We start from the raw sequence: 20,794 nt of genomic DNA, 5'->3' as shown, positions 1-20,794 counted from the left end.
TTTGTGACAATAATAAAGATGATTATTATTATTATTACAAAGACCATGTGGTTCCACCTTCTCACGCTACCCCAGCTTCTATTATTATAAATGTTGGGACATACATTAAAAACTGAAAATATCATTAAAAATTGAAATATCAACTATGCTTTAAGAAAGAAAATTCACTGTATCAATAAACTTGGCATTTTTATCAGAATGGAAAACTTTACTGTTACACCGAGATGAAATTAATTTCCAGAACCAGAGAGGTTGTTTAAGAGTAGAGAGCAGCACGGTGGTGCAGTGATTAGCACGGCAGCCTCACGACGCTGAGGTCACAGGGTCGATCTGGGCCACTGTCTGTGTGGAGTTTGCACATTCTCCCCGTGTTTGTGTGGGTTTCGCTCCCACAACCCAAAAGATGTGCAGGCTAGGTGGATTGGCCACATTAAATTGCCCCTTAATTGGAAAAAATGAATTGGGTATTCTAAAAAAGAGTAATTATGACATTAAAAACCCAGTTACAACTCATTAACAAGGTAAAACTTTTCTGGGGAATTCTGAACTACAATATTGCAACGTAAGAGGGAAAGTTCTTGTCAGTTCAGTAATTTCTAATTGATTGCCATTTGCAGGGACTCTTAACTGTGCACCCTGTGAAGTAGCAGGGAATCACTGACAGTAACATCTGGATTTCAGTGTTTAACTACACAGCTACAAACTCCAGATGTTGCGGTCACTTTGAGTGTGGTGTAATGACGGCGAACTCTTGACAGTCTTGCCATGATGACTATCACAAAATCCGGGCAACAATCTTCCCCTAAAATGGAAACAAAACAGAAAACATCGTTATCTGTCCGCAGGTCAGGAATGGGTACGCAGAAAAGAAAAGTTGGGTTAGCACCGCACGTTCTCTCCAAACTGCAAGGGTTAGGCTGGACTGATATCTTTATAGGACCAGGCCAGGACATGCCCAAGTGAACAAAGAGATGAGAGCACACAGTCAGAGAGAGAACCTTAGACTGGGCAATATACAGAGAGCTTTATCCTGAAGCAAATTGTGGTCTGCTTGACCTATCAGGGAACCCCCCGCAAAAATAAATTGTAAAAAAAAAAAATTTTTTTTTAAGTAACCAATACTATTTTTTATTCCCAATTAAGGAGCAATTTAGCGTGGCCAGTCCACCTACCCTGCACGTCTTTGGGTTGTGGGGGTGAGACCCACGCAGACACTGGGAGAATATGCAAACTTCACACGAGCAGTGATCCGGGGCTGGGATCGAACTCGGGTCCTCGGCGCCTAAGGCAGCAGTGCTAACCACTGCGCCACCGTGCCACCCCTTCCGTCACAGCATTTTAAGAAGCATTTAGATGAGCACTTGAAACAGCATAGAATACAAAGCTACGGACTCAGTGCTGGACAATAGGTTTAGAACAGATAGGCGCTTGACGGCTGGCACAGACAGGATGGGCCGAAGGGCCTCATTCTATGCTGTAACGCTCTGTGACTCTATTGGTGGCTGAGTCTTTTGGGTGAGAGGTTAACCAGATGCCCTGTCTGCCCTCTTGGTTCGACAGACAAGATTCCATGCCCATATTTTGAAGAAGAGTAGAAGGAGCTCTCCCAATTGTCCTACCAATACTTATCCCTCAAACAGCACCGTTATAACAGATTGCCAGGTCATTACCCCCTTGCAGTGTGTGGAGCCTAATTGCGCACAAATCAGCGGCTGCATTTGCTTCACTGTACCAGTGACTACTCCGCAAAAATACCTCATTGGCTGTCTAGCTTGGGACATCCTCTGGTCATGATCGGTGCCACGTAAATTCAAAGGTTTTCTTGATGGAAGAGGGAGTTAAAACAAAAAAAAAAGAGGAGGTCAGGCAGTGACATCTGGAGAGAAATGGAGTTTATGCTGAATTACCTTCCAGCAGATCAGAAGGGAGATAGAAATGGAAGAGTTTTTAAGCCAGTGGAAGGGAACTGGGGCAGGAAGAACAAAAGGGAAGGATTGTGATAGGGCAGGAGATATTAAATTTTAAAAAGGTTTCACGATGCAACCAAGGAGAGTAAAGGCTATAGTAAAGACACAACGGTTGTGACCAGATGAGTGGCCAATGGTTATAGAAGTCATCTGAATGCAACGTGAGGGGATAAAGAAGAGGAAACATGCCCGTAAAAAAAAGACCCGTAGCGTAAAGAGCTAGATGGAGGCAGAGATTAAGATCTACAGTTGTTGAACTCAATATTGAGTTCAGAAGTGTTCCACTGCACTGATCCTGCCTGGCCTGCTGAGGATTTTCAGTTTCCATTTCAGATTCCCAGCATCTGCGGTATTTTGCTTTTGTATCGGTGGCAGTGGGAGCTTTGTTTTGTATCTTAGCCGCGCTGTAACTGACCACGATGCAAGGGCCTTGATACGGAAAGCGTTCCAGTTCCAAGATTAGTGCCAATGAGAACAACACCATTTGCTATTTTACGGACCTCCGAACACGGAGTCATGCTGCTAGCATGGGTCGCGAGTGGGACATTTGATGCCCTCCCGCACAGCAGAAGGAAGCCGTTTGCTAATTGGACACCGTTTGCAAGACGACTCAAGTGTCCACAGTGTTTGGTTTTAATCACAGCTCTGCATAACTCAGAACACAACAAAACCTTGGCCCCACAGGTTTGATTAATTCCTTCAGACGTATAAGCCCAGAACAATGGGAGGAAGTACAGATGACAACTTATTCCTTCAGCCATTTCCCGGAGTGTATTAGTTGGGGCGGGGGGTGGTTGGAAGGTTTTTGAATGAACTCCACCTCTCTGTCTAGTGTGACTGTTTATTGCTCGAGAACTGGGCTTGGCACAGTCCACATTGGCACTCTCTGCATGTGTGCTTAACCCTGGATTTTTGAAGCTAAGTTGAAGTATTGGAGCAACTTCAGAAGCACAGGAGCTGTTTCCTCATTTTCTCTGAAGGATTGGTTCTTCTCCGCATACAAGAACAGAGAAACCAGGAACAGGCCCTTCAACCCTGCGCCAACCATGCTGCCTGTTTAACCTAAAACCTTCTACACTTCGGGAGTCCACATCCCTCTATTCCCAGCCTATTATACTTGTCAAGATGCCCCTTCAGCGTCACTATCGTACCTGCTTCCACCACCTCCTCCGACAGCGAGTTCCAGGCACCCACTACCCTCTGTGTAAAAAAAAAAGCTTCCCTCGCACATCTCCTCTAAACTTTGCTCCACACAGCTTAAACCTATGTCCTCTAGTATTTGGCTCTTCAATCCTGGGAAAAAGCTTCTGATTACCCACTCTGTCCATGCCCCTTATAATTTTGTAGACTTCAATTTGGTCATCCCTCAACCTCCGTCATTCCAGTGAGAACAAACCAAGTTTATCCAACTTCTCCTCCATACCAGACAGCATCCTGGTAAACCTCTTCTGCACCCTCTCCAACGCCACCACATCCTTCCGGTAGTGTGATGACCAGAATTGAAAACTGATGAGATCTACCATGCGGAATTAGTGAGGTCTTGCGACACTAAAACTCAGTAGAAATTTGAGTTAAACTTCTCGGATGCAAACAAGAATCTTTAGAGCCTCTATTTGATTACAATTAGGAGAAACTTAAATCTATTCTCAATAAAGTCCGGCTAGCAAAAGGACTTAAAGAGAAGTAACTTGTACACAATTTAACTTTCAAAATAATACAGAAATGGTTTCTTGCTTACAAAACAGCTTGCCTTTACTTCAAGAGTTAGAGTGGTGTTATACCGTCTATTCACTGTGAGACCATGAGAACGAGTGAACATTAGGCTTTATTATCCATGAACTCACCTGCCAGAGTCGGCTGTACAAATGAGTGCCACCCACAGGTGCCCGGCCGGTCTATATATGGCCCGGGTGAGGGCGGAGCCAGAGGCGGAGCCCACCGGGGTTCCAGTACAGTACCTGGAAGAAGACCATATCATCCCTTCCAGGTCATAGGTCACATCATTGTACAGACAGCTCATGCATTAGGTGAATACATTCACCACAAGTGGAAAAGTGAAAATATGAAAATAGAGATAGCGAATAGTTAGCTCACAGTATTGGATGATCCCGGAATAAAGATGGCCGTACGGACCATCATGTTTAAAGGAAATCTTATTAGTCTTGAGCCATCTATTTACACCACTATGTCTTCCCAATTGGTTTGGGTTAGAATCAAATACATTTGATTTGATGGTTAACTGTCAATCCTTAATGTGCAACATAAGTTCTGAATGTTTCATGTTTGAATATTTGTGTATGTTATGGAATGCGATTCTGTGCTATTATCAAGACCGGTTTCTACTGGTTTTCTGCTGACTTTGCTTTATCCACAGTCTGGACAATGGTGCCTTCATGTTGCTATGGTGCCTACTTCGTCCTTGATCTGATTACTGGTACAGCTCATTTCTTAATGTCAAGCTGTCTTTGAAAATATGTTTATTAGAACAATAGCTCTTTCATCTTGCTTAGTAGAAATGTTGTTTTAATATTCAATTAATTTATGCATGTGTCCCATTTGCTGTTATTCCTACCAAAATGGATAACCTCACATTTGTCAACATTGTATTCCATCTGCCAGACCCTAGCCCATTCACTTAGCCTATCCAAATCCCTCTGCAGACTTCCAGTATCCTCTGCACTTTTTGCTTTACCACTCATCTTAGTGTCGTCTGCAAACTTGGACACATTGCCCTTGGTCCCCAACTCCAAATCATCTATGTAAATTGTGAACAATTGTGAGCCCAACACTGATCCCTGAGGGACATCACTAGCTACTGATTGCCAACCAGAGAAACACCCATTAATCCCCACTCTTTGCTTTCTATTAATTAACCAATCCTCTATCCATGCTACTACTTTCCCCTTAATGCCATGCATCTTTATCTAATGCAGCAACCTTTTGTGTGGCACCTTGTCAAAGGCTTTCTGGAAATCCAGATATACCACATCCATTGGCTCCCCGTTATCTACCGCAGTGGTAATATCCTCAAAAAATTCCACTAAATTAGTTAGCACGACCTGTCCTTTATGAACCCATGCTGCGTCTGCCCAATGGGAAAATTTCCATCCAGATGCCTCGCTATTTCTTCTTTGATGATAGATTCCAGCACCTTCCCTACTACCGAAGTTAGGCTCACTGGCCTATAATTAGCCGCTTTCTGCCTACCTCCTTTTTTAAACAGTGATGTCATGTTTGCTAATTTCCAATCCGCCGGGACCACCCCAGAGTCTAGTGAATTTTGGTAAATTATCACTAGCACATTTGCAATTTCCCTAGCCATCTCTTTTAGCACTCTGGGATGCATTCCATCAGGGCCAGGAGACTTGTCTACCTTTAGCCCCATTAGCTTGCCCATCACTACCTCCTTAGTGATAACAATCCTCTCAAGGTCCTCACTTGTCATAGCCTCATTTCCATCAGTCACTGGCATGTTATTTGTGTCTTCCACTGTGAAGACCGACCCAAAAACCCTGTTCAGTTCCTCAGCCATTTCCTCATCACCCATTATTAAATCTCCCTTCTCATCCTCTAAAGGGCCAATATTTACCTTAGCCACTCTTTTTTGTTTTATATATTTGTAGAAACTTTTACTATCTGTTTTTATATTCTGAGCAAGTTTACTCTCATAATCTATCTTACTCTTCTTTATAGCTTTTTTAGTAGCTTTCTGTTGCCCCCTAAAGATTTCCCAGTCCTCTAGTCTCCCACTAATCTTTGCTACTTTGTATGCTTTTTCCTTCAATTTGATACTCTCCCTTGTTTCCTTAGATATCCACGGTCGATTTTCCCTCCTTCTACCGTCCTTCCTTTTTGTTGGTATAAAACTTTGCTGAGCACTGTGAAAAATCGCTTGGAAGGTTCTCCACTGTTCCTCAACTGTTTCACCATAACATTTTTGCTCCCAGTCTACCTTAGCTAGTTCTTCTCTCATCCCATTATAATCTCCTTTGTTTAAGCACAAAACACTAATGTTTGATTTTACCTTCTCACCTCCATCTGTATTTTAAATTCCACCATATTGTGATTGCTCCTTCCGAGAGGATCCCTAACTATGAGATCCTGAATCAATCCTGTCTCATTACACAGGACCAGATCTAGGACCGCTTGTTCTCTCCTTGGTTCCATTACATACTGTTCTAGGAAACTATCGCGGATACATTCTATAAACTCCTTCTCAAGGCTGCCTTGACCGACCTGGTTAAACCAATCGACATGTAGATTAAAATCCCCCATGATAACTGCTGTACCATTTCTACATGCATCAGTTATTTCTTTGTTTATTGCCTGCCCCACCATAATGTTACTATTTGGTGGCCTATAGACTACTCCTATCAGTGACTTTTTCGCCTTACTATTGCTGATTTCCACCCAAATGGGTTCAACCTTATCCTCCATAGCACCGATGTCATCCCTTACTATTTCCCGGATGTCATCCTTAATTAACAGAGCTACACCACTCCCTTACCATGCACTCTGTCCTTCCGAATAGTTTGATACCCTTGGATATTTAACTCCCAGTCGTGACCATCCTTTAACCATGTTTCAGTAATGGCCACTAAATCATAGTCATTCACGATGATTTGCGCCATCAACTCATTTACCTTATTCTGAATACTACGAGCATTCAGGTAAAGTACACTTATGTTTTTTTTTAACCTTTGTTCTGAACCTTAACACCTCGATCAGTAACTTCTCCTAAGTTATAGTTCCTCTTAACTGTTCTCCTAATTTTCCTTGTCGTTGAACCCATATCTTCATGTAACAACCTGCCGCGTCGCTTACCATTAATGTTTTTACTTCCCGTTTTATTCCTTTTAGTATTCCTGGTCCTATTCACTGAGCTCCCCTCAGTCACTGTACCTTGTACTGTCGCTCTTTTTGATTTTTGACTATGGCTTCTCTGCCTTACACTTTCCCCCTTACTGCCTTTTGTTTCTGTCCCTGCTTTACTACCTTCCAACTTCCTGCATCGGTTCCCATCTCCCTGCCACATTAGTTTAAATTCTCCCCAACAGCTCTAGCAAACATCCCCCCCATGGACATCGGTTCCAGTCCTGCCCAGGTACAGACTGTCCGGTTTGTACTGGTCCCACCTCCCCCAGAACCGGTTCCAATGCCCCAGGAATTTGAATCCCTCCCTCTTGCACCATCTCTCGAGCCACACATTCATCCTATCTATCCTGACATTCCTACTCTGACTAGCTCGTGGCACTGGTAGCAATCCTGAGATTACTACCTTTGAGGCCCTACTTTTTAGTTTAACTCCTAACTCCCTGAATTCAGCTTGTAGGACCTCATCCCGTTTTTACCTATATCAACCTTTTAGCAGCATAATGTCCTTTTAGCAGCGTTATCGCCTCTGCATACGAGGGGGCATCCCTGATGAGGTTAAAGATTCTTGGGCTCACCCGTGCGTAGGGGACCTGCTTCTTCTGGAGGTCCGTGAAGTCTTCGTTGAAAGATGCAAGGTAGACCTTGAAGCAGCTTAGCCAGTGTTCAAAAGTCTCTGTAGCGTCAGCTGCTTGTGGGTCCAGTTGCAAGCGATCAGGCTTGAGTGAGGAGTTCAGCTTGAGTGAAGAGTCCATCTTTAGAGGTTTATTGTATTGAATTGATACACCATCAATAATAGACGAAGAGTGATTTACGTAACTGAGGCTTAATACACTAAACAGCAAGCCTCCTGCCTCTGGACCCGAACTGTGTGTGTGTGTGTGTGTGTGTGTAGGGGTGAGCTGGGCTCTGTGTGTGTGTGTGTGTGTGTAGGGCTGGGCTGGGCTGTGTGTGTGTGTTTAGGGGTGAGCTGGGCTGTGTGTGTATGTGTGTGTGTGTGTGTAGTGGTGTGGGGGTGGGCTGGGCTGTGTGTGTGTGTAGGGGTGAGCTTGGCTCTGTGCGTATGTGTAGGGGTGTGGGGGTGGGCTGGGCTCGGTGTGTATGTGTGGGGGGGTGGGCTGGGCTGTGTGTAGGCGTGGGCTGTGTGTGTGTGTGTGTGTGTGTGTGTAGGGGTGAGCTGGGCTCTGTGTAGGGGTGAGCTGGGCTCTGTGTGTGTGTGTGTAGGGGTGAGCTGGGCTCTGTGTGTGTCTGTGTAGGGGTGAGCTGGGCTCTGTGTGTGTGTGTGGGGGGGGGGGGCTGGGCTGTGTGTGTGTGAGGGGGGGCTGGGCTGTGTGTGTGTAGGGGTGAGCAGGGCTCTGTGTGTGTGTGTGGGGGGGAGGGCTGGGCTGTGTGTGTGTGGGGGGGGCTGGGCTGTGTGTGTGTGTGTGTGTATAGGGGTGAGCTGGGTTATGTGTGTGTGTGGGGGGGGGCGAGCTGGGCTGTGTGTGTGTGGATGGGGAGGGTGGGCTGGACTGTGAGTGTGTGGGGGGGATGGGGAGGGTGGGCTGGGCTGTGTGTCTGTGTAGGGGTGGGCTGGGCTGTGTGTGTGTGTGGGGTGGGGGCTGGGCTGTGTGTGTGTGGGGGGGGGGGGCTGGGCTGTGTGTGTGTGTGTGTAGGGGTGAGCTGGGTTATGTGTGTGTGTGGGGGGGGCTGGACTGTGAGTGTGTGGGGGGGGCGAGCTGGGCTGTGTGTGTGGGCGGGTGGGGGGGGCTGGGCTGTGTGTGTGTGTGGGGGGCTGGGCTGTGTGTGTGTGTGTGTGTATAGGGGTGAGCTGGGTTATGTGTGTGTGGGGGGGGGGCGAGCTGGGCTGTGTGTGTGTGGGTGGGGATGGGGAGGGTGGGCTGGACTGCGAGTGTGTGGGGGGGGCGAGCTGGGCTGTGTGTGTGTGGGGTGGGCTGGGCTGTGAGTGTGTGTGTGTGTGTGTAGGGGTGAGCTGGGCTGGGCTGTGTGTGTGTGGGGGGGGGGGTGGGGCGAGCTGGGCTGTGTGTGTGTGGGGTGGGCAGGGCTGTGTGTGTTTGGGGGGCGAGCTGGGCTGTGTGTGGGGGGCGGGGTTGGGGGGGGGGTGGGCAGGGCTGTGAGTGTGTGGGGGGGGGGCGAGCTGGGCTGTGTGTGTGTAGGGGTGAGCTGGGCTGGGCTGTGTGTGTGTGGGGGGGGGTGGGGCGAGCTGGGCTGTGTGTGTGTGGGGTGGGCAGGGCTGTGTGTGTGTGGGGGGCGAGCTGGGCTGTGTGTGGGGGGCGGGGTTGGGGGGGGGTGGGCAGGGCTGTGAGTGTGTGGGGGGGGGCGGGCTGGGCTGTGTGTGTGTAGGGGTGAGCTGGGCTGTGTATGTGTGGGGGTGGGGGGGGCTGGGCTGTGAGTGTGTGGGGGGGTGGGGCGAGCTGGGCTGTGTGTGTGTGGGGGGGGTGGGGCTGGGCTGTGAGTGTGTGGGGGGGGGCGAGCTGGGCTGTGTGTGTGTGGGGGGGGGGGTGGGGCTGGGCTGTGAGTGTGTGGGGGGGGGGCGAGCTGGGCTGTGTGTGTGTGTGGGGGGGTGGGCAGGGCTGTGAGTGTGTGGGGGGGTGGGGCGAGCTGGGCTGTGTGTGTGTGGGGGGGGGGGCTGGGCTGTGAGTGTGGGGGGGGGCGAGCTGGGCTGTGTGTGTGTGTGTGTGTGTGCGTAGGGGTGAGCTGGGTTATGTGTGTGTGTAGGGGTGGGCTGGGCTGTGTGTGTGGGGGGGGGAGCTGGACTGTGAGTGTGTGGGGGGGGTGGAGTGAGCTGGGCTGTGTGTGTGTGTGGGGGGGGTGGGCAAGGCTGTGAGTGTGTGGGGGTGGGGCGAGCTGGGCTGTGTGTGTGTGTGTGTGCGCGTAGGGGTGAGCTGGGTTATGTGTGTGTGTAGGGGTGGGCTGGGCTGTGTGTGTGTGGGTGGGGATGGGGAGGGTGGGCTGGACTGTGAGTGTGTGGGGGGGGGAGCTGGGCTGTGTGTGTGTGGGCGGGTGGGGGGGGGCTGGGCTCGGTGTGTATGTGTGGGGGGGTGGGCTGGGCTGTGTGTAGGCGTGGGCTGTGTGTGTGTGTGTGTGTGTGTGTGTGTGTGTGTAGGGGTGAGCTGGGCTCTGTGTGTGTCTGTGTAGGGGTGAGCTGGGCTCTGTGTGTGTGTGTGGGGGGGGCTGGGCTGTGTGTGTGGGGGGGGCGGGCTGTGTGTGTGTGTGTGTGTGTGTGTGTGTAGGGGTGAGCTGGGCTCTGTGTGTGTGTGTGGGGGGGGGGGCTGGGCTGTGTGTGTGTGGGGGGGGGGGGCTGGGCTGTGTGTGTGTGTGTGTATAGGGGTGAGCTGGGTTATGTGTGTGTGTGGGGGGGGGGCGAGCTGGGCTGTGTGTGTGTGGGTGGGGATGGGGAGGGTGGGCTGGGCTGTGTGTGTGTAGGGGGGGGGGCGAGCTGGGCTGTGTGTGTGTGGGTGGGGATGGGGAGGGTGGGCTGGACTGCGAGTGTGTGGGGGGGGCGAGCTGGGCTGTGTGTGTGTGTGGGGGGTGGGCAGGGCTGTGTGTGTGTGGGGTGGGCAGGGCTGTGTGTGTGTGGGGGGCGAGCTGGGCTGTGTGTGGGGGGCGGGGTTGGGGGAGGGGGTGGGCAGGGCTGTGAGTGTGTGGGGGGGGCGAGCTGGGCTGTGTGTGTGTAGGGGTGGGCTGGGCTGTGAGTGTGTGTGTGTGTGTGTAGGGGTGAGCTGGGCTGGGCTGTGTGTGTGTGGGGGGGGGTGGGGCGAGCTGGGCTGTGTGTGTGTGGGGTGGGCAGGGCTGTGTGTGTGTGGGGGGCGAGCTGGGCTGTGTGTGGGGGGCGGGGTTGGGGGGGGGGTGGGCAGGGCTGTGAGTGTGTGGGGGGGGGCGAGCTGGGCTGTGTGTGTGTAGGGGTGAGCTGGGCTGTGTATGTGTGGGGGTGGGGGGGGGCTGGGCTGTGAGTGTGTGGGGGGGTGGTGCGAGCTGGGCTGTGTGTGTGTGGGGGGGGGTGGGGCTGGGCTGTGAGTGTGTGGGGGGGGCGAGCTGGGCTGTGTGTGTGTGTGGGGGGGTGGGCAGGGCTGTGAGTGTGTGGGGGGGTGGGGCGAGCTGGGCTGTGTGTGTGTGGGGGGGGGGCTGGGCTGTGAGTGTGGGGGGGGGCGAGCTGGGCTGTGTGTGTGTGTGGGGGGGTGGGCAGGGCTGTGAGTGTGTGGGGGGGGTGGAGTGAGCTGGGCTGTGTGTGTGTGGGGGGGTGGGCAAGGCTGTGAGTGTGTGGGGGGGGTGGGGCGAGCTGGGCTGTGTGTGTGGGGGGGGTGGGGGGGGCTGGGCTCTGTGTGTGTGTGGGGGGGGGTGGGGGGGGCTGGGCTGTGTGTGGGGTGGGGGGGGCTGGGCTGTGTGTGTGTGGGGGGGGTGGGGGGGGGCTGGGCTGTGAGTGTGTGGGGGGGTGGGGCGAGCTGGGCTGGGGGGGTGGGGGGGGGGGCTGGGATGTGAGTGTGTGGGGGGGCTGGGCTGTGAGTGTGTGGGGGGGGCGAGCTGGGCTGTGTGTGTGTGTGTGTGTGTGTGGGTGGGGGGGGGCTGGGCTGTGAGTGTGTGGGGAGTGGGGCGAGCTGGGCTGTGTGTGTGTGGGGGGGGGGCTGGGCTGTGAGTGTGTGGGGAGTGGGCTGGGCTGTGTGTGTGGGTGGGGGGGGGTTGGGCTGGGCTGAGAGTGTGTGGGGTGTGGGGCGAGTTAGGCTGTGTGTGTGTGTGTGTGTGGGGGGGGGGGGTGCTGGGCTGTGAGTGTGTGGGGAGTGGGCTGGGCTGTGTGTGTGGGTGGGGGGGTTGGGCTGGGCTGAGAGTGTGTGGGGTGTGGGGCGAGCTGGGCTGTGTGTGTGTGTGTGTGGGGGGGGGGGCTGGGCTGTGAGTGTGTGGGGAGTGGGCTGGGCTGTGTGTGTGGGTGGGGGGGTTGGGCTGGGCTGAGAGTGTGTGGGGTGTGGGGCGAGCTGGGCTGTGTGTGTGTGTGGGGGGGGGCTGGGCTGTGTGTGTGTGGGGAGTGGGCTGGGCTGTGTGTGTGGGTGGGGGGGTTGGGCTGGGCTGTGAGTGTGTGGGGTGTGGGGCGAGCTGGGCTGTGTGTGTGTGTGTGTGTGTGGGGGGGGGGGTGCTGGGCTGTGAGTGTGTGGGGAGTGGGCTGGGCTGTGTGTGTGGGTGGGGGGGTTGGGCTGGGCTGAGAGTATGTGGGGTGTGGGGCGAGCTGGGCTGTGTGTGTGTGTGGGGGGGGGCTGGGCTGTGAGTGTGTGGGGAGTGGGCTGGGCTGTGTGTGTGGGTGGGGGGGTTGGGCTGGGCTGTGAGTGTGTGGGGTGTGGGGCGAGCTGGGCTGTGTGTGTGTGTGTGTGTGTGTGTGGGGGGGGGGGGGCTGGGCTGTGATTGTGTGGGGGGTGGGCTGGGCTGTGTGTGTGTGTGTGTGTGTGTGTAGGGGGGGGTGGGCTGGGCTGGGCTGTGATTGTGTGGGGGGTGGGCTGGGGTGTGTGTGTGGGGGGGGGGGGGCGAGCGAGCTGGGCCATCAGCTGTCCAACCTTCAGTATTGACGCCAATGGCGATGTCTGTTTGCACAATGGAGAAATAATCATCTCTACAGGTGGTGCTACTAGACTTACTGGTGCCGGCTCAGAGTTTGTGTAGTCGGCAGTAAACATGTTTTGGAGATGCAAACTTTGGATTTTCCTTTTCAGCCCTACATTAATGATGCCTCAGGATCATTTTTATTAGCTAGTTCTTCTCTCATCCCATTATAATCTCCTTTGTTTAAGCACAAAACACTAATGTTTGATTTTACCTTCTCACCTCCATCTGTATTTTAAATTCCACCATATTGTGATTGCTCCTTCCGAGAGGATCCCTAACTATGAGATCCTGAATCAATCCTGTCTCATTACACAGGACCAGATCTAGGACCGCTTGTTCTCTCCTTGGTTCCATTACATACTGTTCTAGGAAACTATCGCGGATACATTCTATAAACTCCTTCTCAAGGCTGCCTTGACCGACCTGGTTAAACCAATCGACATGTAGATTAAAATCCCCCATGATAACTGCTGTACCATTTCTACATGCATCAGTTATTTCTTTGTTTATTGCCTGCCCCACCATAATGTTACTATTTGGTGGCCTATAGACTACTCCTATCAGTGACTTTTTCGCCTTACTATTGCTGATTTCCACCCAAATGGGTTCAACCTTATCCTCCATAGCACCGATGTCATCCCTTACTATTTCCCGGATGTCATCCTTAATTAACAGAGCTACACCACTCCCTTACCATGCACTCTGTCCTTCCGAATAGTTTGATACCCTTGGATATTTAACTCCCAGTCGTGACCATCCTTTAACCATGTTTCAGTAATGGCCACTAAATCATAGTCATTCACGATGATTTGCGCCATCAACTCATTTACCTTATTCTGAATACTACGAGCATTCAGGTAAAGTACACTTATGTTTTTTTTTAACCTTTGTTCTGAACCTTAACACCTCGATCAGTAACTTCTCCTAAGTTATAGTTCCTCTTAACTGTTCTCCTAATTTTCCTTGTCGTTGAACCCATATCTTCATGTAACAACCTGCCGCGTCGCTTACCATTAATGTTTTTACTTCCCGTTTTATTCCTTTTAGTATTCCTGGTCCTATTCACTGAGCTCCCCTCAGTCACTGTACCTTGTACTGTCGCTCTTTTTGATTTTTGACTATGGCTTCTCTGCCTTACACTTTCCCCCTTACTGCCTTTTGTTTCTGTCCCTGCTTTACTACCTTCCAACTTCCTGCATCGGTTCCCATCTCCCTGCCACATTAGTTTAAATTCTCCCCAACAGCTCTAGCAAACATCCCCCCCATGGACATCGGTTCCAGTCCTGCCCAGGTACAGACTGTCCGGTTTGTACTGGTCCCACCTCCCCCAGAACCGGTTCCAATGCCCCAGGAATTTGAATCCCTCCCTCTTGCACCATCTCTCGAGCCACACATTCATCCTATCTATCCTGACATTCCTACTCTGACTAGCTCGTGGCACTGGTAGCAATCCTGAGATTACTACCTTTGAGGCCCTACTTTTTAGTTTAACTCCTAACTCCCTGAATTCAGCTTGTAGGACCTCATCCCGTTTTTACCTATATCAACCTTTTAGCAGCATAATGTCCTTTTAGCAGCGTTATCGCCTCTGCATACGAGGGGGCATCCCTGATGAGGTTAAAGATTCTTGGGCTCACCCGTGCGTAGGGGACCTGCTTCTTCTGGAGGTCCGTGAAGTCTTCGTTGAAAGATGCAAGGTAGACCTTGAAGCAGCTTAGCCAGTGTTCAAAAGTCTCTGTAGCGTCAGCTGCTTGTGGGTCCAGTTGCAAGCGATCAGGCTTGAGTGAGGAGTTCAGCTTGAGTGAAGAGTCCATCTTTAGAGGTTTATTGTATTGAATTGATACACCATCAATAATAGACGAAGAGTGATTTACGTAACTGAGGCTTAATACACTAAACAGCAAGCCTCCTGCCTCTGGACCCGAACTGTGTGTGTGTGTGTGTGTGTGTGTAGGGGTGAGCTGGGCTCTGTGTGTGTGTGTGTGTGTGTAGGGCTGGGCTGGGCTGTGTGTGTGTGTTTAGGGGTGAGCTGGGCTGTGTGTGTATGTGTGTGTGTGTGTGTAGTGGTGTGGGGGTGGGCTGGGCTGTGTGTGTGTGTGTAGGGGTGAGCTTGGCTCTGTGCGTATGTGTAGGGGTGTGGGGGTGGGCTGGGCTCGGTGTGTATGTGTGGGGGGGTGGGCTGGGCTGTGTGTAGGCGTGGGCTGTGTGTGTGTGTGTGTGTGTGTGTGTAGGGGTGAGCTGGGCTCTGTGTAGGGGTGAGCTGGGCTCTGTGTGTGTGTGTGTAGGGGTGAGCTGGGCTCTGTGTGTGTCTGTGTAGGGGTGAGCTGGGCTCTGTGTGTGTGTGTGGGGGGGGGGGGCTGGGCTGTGTGTGTGTGAGGGGGGGCTGGGCTGTGTGTGTGTAGGGGTGAGCAGGGCTCTGTGTGTGTGTGTGGGGGGGGAGGGCTGGGCTGTGTGTGTGTGGGGGGGGCTGGGCTGTGTGTGTGTGTGTGTGTATAGGGGTGAGCTGGGTTATGTGTGTGTGTGGGGGGGGGCGAGCTGGGCTGTGTGTGTGTGGATGGGGAGGGTGGGCTGGACTGTGAGTGTGTGGGGGGGATGGGGAGGGTGGGCTGGGCTGTGTGTCTGTGTAGGGGTGGGCTGGGCTGTGTGTGTGTGTGGGGTGGGGGCTGGGCTGTGTGTGTGTGGGGGGGGGGGCTGGGCTGTGTGTGTGTGTGTGTAGGGGTGAGCTGGGTTATGTGTGTGTGTGGGGGGGGCTGGACTGTGAGTGTGTGGGGGGGGCGAGCTGGGCTGTGTGTGTGGGCGGGTGGGGGGGGCTGGGCTGTGTGTGTGTGTGGGGGGCTGGGCTGTGTGTGTGTGTGTGTGTATAGGGGTGAGCTGGGTTATGTGTGTGTGGGGGGGGGGCGAGCTGGGCTGTGTGTGTGTGGGTGGGGATGGGGAGGGTGGGCTGGACTGCGAGTGTGTGGGGGGGGCGAGCTGGGCTGTGTGTGTGTGGGGTGGGCTGGGCTGTGAGTGTGTGTGTGTGTGTGTAGGGGTGAGCTGGGCTGGGCTGTGTGTGTGTGGGGGGGGGGGGTGGGGCGAGCTGGGCTGTGTGTGTGTGGGGTGGGCAGGGCTGTGTGTGTTTGGGGGGCGAGCTGGGCTGTGTGTGGGGGGCGGGGTTGGGGGGGGGTGGGCAGGGCTGTGAGTGTGTGGGGGGGGGGCGAGCTGGGCTGTGTGTGTGTAGGGGTGAGCTGGGCTGGGCTGTGTGTGTGTGGGGGGGGGTGGGGCGAGCTGGGCTGTGTGTGTGTGGGGTGGGCAGGGCTGTGTGTGTGTGGGGGGCGAGCTGGGCTGTGTGTGGGGGGCGGGGTTGGGGGGGGGTGGGCAGGGCTGTGAGTGTGTGGGGGGGGGCGGGCTGGGCTGTGTGTGTGTAGGGGTGAGCTGGGCTGTGTATGTGTGGGGGTGGGGGGGGCTGGGCTGTGAGTGTGTGGGGGGGTGGGGCGAGCTGGGCTGTGTGTGTGTGGGGGGGGTGGGGCTGGGCTGTGAGTGTGTGGGGGGGGGCGAGCTGGGCTGTGTGTGTGTGGGGGGGGGGTGGGGCTGGGCTGTGAGTGTGTGGGGGGGGGCGAGCTGGGCTGTGTGTGTGTGTGGGGGGGTGGGCAGGGCTGTGAGTGTGTGGGGGGGTGGGGCGAGCTGGGCTGTGTGTGTGTGGGGGGGGGGGCTGGGCTGTGAGTGTGGGGGGGGGCGAGCTGGGCTGTGTGTGTGTGTGTGTGTGTGCGTAGGGGTGAGCTGGGTTATGTGTGTGTGTAGGGGTGGGCTGGGCTGTGTGTGTGGGGGGGGGGAGCTGGACTGTGAGTGTGTGGGGGGGGTGGAGTGAGCTGGGCTGTGTGTGTGTGTGGGGGGGGTGGGCAAGGCTGTGAGTGTGTGGGGGTGGGGCGAGCTGGGCTGTGTGTGTGTGTGTGTGCGCGTAGGGGTGAGCTGGGTTATGTGTGTGTGTAGGGGTGGGCTGGGCTGTGTGTGTGTGGGTGGGGATGGGGAGGGTGGGCTGGACTGTGAGTGTGTGGGGGGGGGAGCTGGGCTGTGTGTGTGTGGGCGGGTGGGGGGGGGCTGGGCTCGGTGTGTATGTGTGGGGGGGTGGGCTGGGCTGTGTGTAGGCGTGGGCTGTGTGTGTGTGTGTGTGTGTGTGTGTGTAGGGGTGAGCTGGGCTCTGTGTGTGTCTGTGTAGGGGTGAGCTGGGCTCTGTGTGTGTGTGTGGGGGGGGCTGGGCTGTGTGTGTGGGGGGGGCGGGCTGTGTGTGTGTGTGTGTGTGTGTGTGTGTAGGGGTGAGCTGGGCTCTGTGTGTGTGTGTGGGGGGGGGGGCTGGGCTGTGTGTGTGTGGGGGGGGGGGGCTGGGCTGTGTGTGTGTGTGTGTATAGGGGTGAGCTGGGTTATGTGTGTGTGTGGGGGGGGGGGCGAGCTGGGCTGTGTGTGTGTGGGTGGGGATGGGGAGGGTGGGCTGGGCTGTGTGTGTGTAGGGGGGGGGGCGAGCTGGGCTGTGTGTGTGTGGGTGGGGATGGGGAGGGTGGGCTGGACTGCGAGTGTGTGGGGGGGGCGAGCTGGGCTGTGTGTGTGTGTGGGGGGTGGGCAGGGCTGTGTGTGTGTGGGGTGGGCAGGGCTGTGTGTGTGTGGGGGGCGAGCTGGGCTGTGTGTGGGGGGCGGGGTTGGGGGAGGGGGTGGGCAGGGCTGTGAGTGTGTGGGGGGGGCGAGCTGGGCTGTGTGTGTGTAGGGGTGGGCTGGGCTGTGAGTGTGTGTGTGTGTGTGTAGGGGTGAGCTGGGCTGGGCTGTGTGTGTGTGGGGGGGGGTGGGGCGAGCTGGGCTGTGTGTGTGTGGGGTGGGCAGGGCTGTGTGTGTGTGGGGGGCGAGCTGGGCTGTGTGTGGGGGGCGGGGTTGGGGGGGGGGGTGGGCAGGGCTGTGAGTGTGTGGGGGGGGGCGAGCTGGGCTGTGTGTGTGTAGGGGTGAGCTGGGCTGTGTATGTGTGGGGGTGGGGGGGGCTGGGCTGTGAGTGTGTGGGGGGGTGGTGCGAGCTGGGCTGTGTGTGTGTGGGGGGGGGGGTGGGGCTGGGCTGTGAGTGTGTGGGGGGGGGCGAGCTGGGCTGTGTGTGTGTGGGGGGGGGTGGGCAGGGCTGTGAGTGTGTGGGGGGGTGGGGCGGGCAGGGCTGTGAGTGTGTGGGGGGGTGGGGCGAGCTGGGCTGTGTGTGTGTGGGGGGGGGGGCTGGGCTGTGAGTGTGGGGGGGGGCGAGCTGGGCTGTGTGTGTGTGTGGGGGGGTGGGCAGGGCTGTGAGTGTGTGGGGGGGTGGAGTGAGCTGGGCTGTGTGTGTGTGGGGGGGTGGGCAAGGCTGTGAGTGTGTGGGGGGGGTGGGGCGAGCTGGGCTGTGTGTGTGGGGGGGGTGGGGGGGGCTGGGCTCTGTGTGTGTGTGGGGGGGGGTGGGGGGGGCTGGGCTGTGTGTGGGGTGGGGGGGGCTGGGCTGTGTGTGTGTGGGGGGGGTGGGGGGGGGCTGGGCTGTGAGTGTGTGGGGGGGTGGGGCGAGCTGGGCTGGGGGGGTGGGGGGGGGGGCTGGGATGTGAGTGTGTGGGGGGGCTGGGCTGTGAGTGTGTGGGGGGGGCGAGCTGGGCTGTGTGTGTGTGTGTGTGTGTGGGTGGGGGGGGGCTGGGCTGTGAGTGTGTGGGGAGTGGGGCGAGCTGGGCTGTGTGTGTGTGGGGGGGGGGGGCTGGGCTGTGAGTGTGTGGGGAGTGGGCTGGGCTGTGTGTGTGGGTGGGGGGGGGTTGGGCTGGGCTGAGAGTGTGTGGGGTGTGGGGCGAGTTAGGCTGTGTGTGTGTGTGTGTGTGGGGGGGGGGGTGCTGGGCTGTGAGTGTGTGGGGAGTGGGCTGGGCTGTGTGTGTGGGTGGGGGGGTTGGGCTGGGCTGAGAGTGTGTGGGGTGTGGGGCGAGCTGGGCTGTGTGTGTGTGTGTGTGGGGGGGGGGGCTGGGCTGTGAGTGTGTGGGGAGTGGGCTGGGCTGTGTGTGTGGGTGGGGGGGTTGGGCTGGGCTGTGAGTGTGTGGGGTGTGGGGCGAGCTGGGCTGTGTGTGTGTGTGTGTGTGGGGGGGGGGGGGGTGCTGGGCTGTGAGTGTGTGGGGAGTGGGCTGGGCTGTGTGTGTGGGTGGGGGGGTTGGGCTGGGCTGAGAGTATGTGGGGTGTGGGGCGAGCTGGGCTGTGTGTGTGTGGGGGGGGGGGCTGGGCTGTGAGTGTGTGGGGAGTGGGCTGGGCTGTGTGTGTGGGTGGGGGGGTTGGGCTGGGCTGTGAGTGTGTGGGGTGTGGGGCGAGCTGGGCTGTGTGTGTGTGTGTGTGTGTGTGTGTGTGTGGGGGGGGGGGGCTGGGCTGTGATTGTGTGGGGGGTGGGCTGGGCTGTGTGTGTGTGTGTGTGTGTGTGTGTAGGGGGGGGTGGGCTGGGCTGGGCTGTGATTGTGTGGGGGGTGGGCTGGGGTGTGTGTGTGGGGGGGGGGGGGGGCGAGCGAGCTGGGCCATCAGCTGTCCAACCTTCAGTATTGACGCCAATGGCGATGTCTGTTTGCACAATGGAGAAATAATCATCTCTACAGGTGGTGCTACTAGACTTACTGGTGCCGGCTCAGAGTTTGTGTAGTCGGCAGTAAACATGTTTTGGAGATGCAAACTTTGGATTTTCCTTTTCAGCCCTACATTAATGATGCCTCAGGATCATTTTTATTTGAATTGAGCTCAGTTTCTATGTGATACTTGGATCATATGCTTCCATTTAGGTTTTAATCTAAGGTTTCTACCCTTGGGTCACACAGGAAGGAATTTGCAGAGACCCGGATACAAGTCCTGGCACAGCAAGATGTTATCATTGGATTGAGACGAGATCTGGCTGGAGCGAATGCCAGGATGTCAGACCTGGCAGGTAGGTTACCATTGCTGAGAATGGTTCCACTGGCTGTTTGAATATTGCCTCCTTCTGTGCTATATCGACTGTATGTTGGAAGGCCGTTTGACATCGCCCCTCTCTGGCTACCCTCATAGGAACAGTCATTGGGACTCAAGTTGGCCATTCGGCCCCTTGAGCCAGGCACTGTGACTCACCCAGCCATTCACAGCCTGACCGGCCAGTTCTTGCTCAGGCTTAAAACAATGCAAATCATACTTCAGATTTCCAGCATCTGCAATGTTTTCCTTTTGCAAATAATGTTTGTGCCACACAAGGAGGTGCCAGGCAATGACCATCTCCAGTAAGAGATAGTCTAATCATACCTTTGTGACATTACTGTCATAATATACTCCAGTATATCATGGTGCAGAAACACACACTGATGGACACACAGCAAGACCAATCAACACACACAACACCGCAGCCAATCACCAGTTAGAGCACACTCACTATAAAGACAGGGGGCATCAGAGTTCCCGCTCATTCGGGATGCAGCCTCCTACAAGGACAGAGCTTACAGCTTACAGCACAGATCCTCACCATGTGCTGAGTGCATAGACTGGTTCGGACAGGCATAGGTCTTTAGTTTAATCTAACATCGTGTTGACCCACAGTGAAAGTATGTTCAACAGTTTCTAACTGAATAAAATAGTGTTGCACTATTTTAAGTGTTGGTGGCCTGTATGTGTTCCACGGATCCAGAGCACCCAACACATCAATTACCATTGTTCAATCCCCCAACCTCAACATACTGAGGCTCACCATTAACTATGGTTAAAATTTCATAGAGGAAGAATTGAAAAAGAGCTCTCCTTGATCATGTCTCTCTTTCTTTCTTTCTGTCTCTCTCTTTCTCTCTCCCCCTCCATTTTTCTCTCCCCCCTCTCTTTCTCTGTCTCTTTCTCTCTGCCTCTCCCTTATTCTCTGTCTCTCTTCCTTTTCTCTGCCTGTCTTGCTCTTTGTCTGTCTTTCTCCTTTCTCTCTCTCTCTCTCTTTCTCTCTGTCTCTCTTTCCTTCTCTTTCTCTCTATATCTCTCTTTTTCTCACTTTCTTTCCCCCCTCTCTCTCTTTCTTTCCCTCTGTCTCTGTGGTGATTGTCCCTTTAAGGGCAACACAGCAGAATAAATGTTGCACAGGCTGTGTTACCCTTACTCTACTGTGTTGGCCTTAAAGGGACAATCTCGCTCTCTCCCTCTCTTTCTGTCTCTCTCTCTCTCTCTCTCTCTCGCTCTCTTCCTCTCTCCCTGTTTCTCTTTCTCCCCTGTGTCTCTCTCCTCTCTCTCTCCCTCTTGCTCTCCTTGTCTCTCTCTCCCCTACCTCTCCCTCGCTCTCTCTCCTGTCTCTTCTCTCTCCTGTATCTCTCTCTCCTGTCTCTCTCTCTCTCTCCCCGTCTCTCTTTCCCCATCTCTCTTTCCCCGTCTCTCGCTCTCAGTCTTTCTCT

General features: G+C 54.9%; 1 protein-coding gene across 3 annotated transcripts in view; it reads left to right on the top strand.

Annotated features, from left to right (window-relative positions):
- LOC140392767 (forkhead-associated domain-containing protein 1-like) overlaps positions 1-20,794 on the top strand; it is a 279,760-nt gene that overhangs the window by 101,094 nt on the left and 157,872 nt on the right. For all 3 annotated transcript variants that reach the window (XM_072478384.1, XM_072478383.1, XM_072478385.1), the window contains exon 21: positions 19,223-19,329. In XM_072478384.1, the coding sequence (XP_072334485.1) occupies positions 19,223-19,329 (107 nt within the window). The remainder of the gene's footprint in view (positions 1-19,222; positions 19,330-20,794) is intronic.

Source organism: Scyliorhinus torazame, chromosome 16 (assembly GCF_047496885.1).
Source record: "Scyliorhinus torazame isolate Kashiwa2021f chromosome 16, sScyTor2.1, whole genome shotgun sequence".
Classification (NCBI taxonomy): Eukaryota; Metazoa; Chordata; class Chondrichthyes; order Carcharhiniformes; family Scyliorhinidae; genus Scyliorhinus; species Scyliorhinus torazame.
Note: the sequence above shows the minus strand (reverse complement) of the source record. Positions and strands in the feature narration are given on the sequence as shown.